We start from the raw sequence: 1,267 nt of genomic DNA on the forward strand, positions 1-1,267 counted from the left end.
GGTGGTATTTCACACCCTGAACATCCGAGTCTCCTATCACGATATCCGGCTGTTCCTCGCCATCCTTAACTCCCTCCCCAAGCAGACCTCCGCAACAGCCAATCACAACGGAGCACCGCCAGAACAACAGCAGAAGGGCGGGGCTGTGCCGGCTGTTTCCAGGGGGAGGGGCGATGGAGGAAGGAACAGCAAACAAGTTAGGGGGCCAATGGAAGAAAGTGGGTCAATATTTGATGTTCAATATTAGCTTTTATGATAAAATGTATGTATGATAATGCATGGCCGGAATGTGCAGCAATATCAGTATAGAGGTTTTTAAAATATTTTTTCTATGTTTGTAGAGAAGTAACACAAATTGGGGAAAACTTTTTAAAAAGAATTGCAAAATGGAGGAGAAAAAGTTTATCATCATCCTTTAGGTTTATAGAATGTTGTGTAGTTCAGGTTTCCAATGTTTAAAGTCATGATAGATATAAATTCTTCATGATGATCAATCGTCAGTAGCCATGTTTCCTTATTTTTGACAGTTGACATGGTACAGAAGCTGCAGGAGCTGGGGTTTGCTGCGGAGGACTGCAGACAGGCGCTGCAGCAGAGTGAGAACCGGCTGAACGTGGCTGCAGCCTGGCTGCTGGAGAACGCAGAACCTGTTCCTCAGAAGAGACGCAGAGTGTCGGGGGACAGACAGGGGGGACAGGAGGGCGGCATGAGGCTGTCTGGAATCATGGTGAGACTTGGGTTCTAAAGAGCATTTCCTATGTGTACAGAGTGTTTGTCTGTTTGTTTGTTTGCTTGTGTTTCTGTAGTAATTTCCACATGCTAGGCTCATTGGGAACACTGACTGGGAGCTTTCACCAAACTGTGTCTTCCATTTTCTGCCTGATGGAAGCCAGTGGGAAAATTAGACAGATTCACAATGATAGATGCTTAAAAAAAGAAATGCTTAATGAAGATGTTAAATCTTTGATACAGGTGACAGCTAACTGTGCCTGTCTGTGCCTGATTGATGACTGTAAGGACAGTGATGTACCACTGGCTGAGGTCGCACTACATGGTGAGTACAGAGGCCTAATGTTTGTATGGAAGCATCTATTGTAAATTTGAGACTATTGAACATTTGTTGTAGACTATTCATTTTGGGTTCTCCCAAGGATAAGTTATGTTGCTGCTATTGCCAAGACTTATACAATCATATTATAGTCTGAAGATTTGTGACTCCAGTTTTAGTGTTTGACCAATGGTGCCTGAATGTCTGAACTACAATGTA

General features: G+C 43.6%; 1 protein-coding gene across 1 annotated transcript in view; it reads left to right on the forward strand.

Annotated features, from left to right (window-relative positions):
* Positions 1–1,267, forward strand: part of LOC109484165 (vacuolar protein sorting-associated protein 13D-like) — a 58,770-nt gene that overhangs the window by 36,049 nt on the left and 21,454 nt on the right. The window contains 3 exon segments of the mRNA XM_019787393.1: positions 1–218; positions 528–727; positions 973–1,054. Coding sequence (XP_019642952.1) covers positions 1–218; positions 528–727; positions 973–1,054 — 500 coding nt within the window.

The sequence above is a fragment of the Branchiostoma belcheri genome, unplaced genomic scaffold (genome assembly GCF_001625305.1).
Source record: "Branchiostoma belcheri isolate BF01 breed outbred unplaced genomic scaffold, Haploidv18h27 scaffold69, whole genome shotgun sequence".
NCBI lineage: Eukaryota > Metazoa > Chordata > Leptocardii > Amphioxiformes > Branchiostomatidae > Branchiostoma > Branchiostoma belcheri.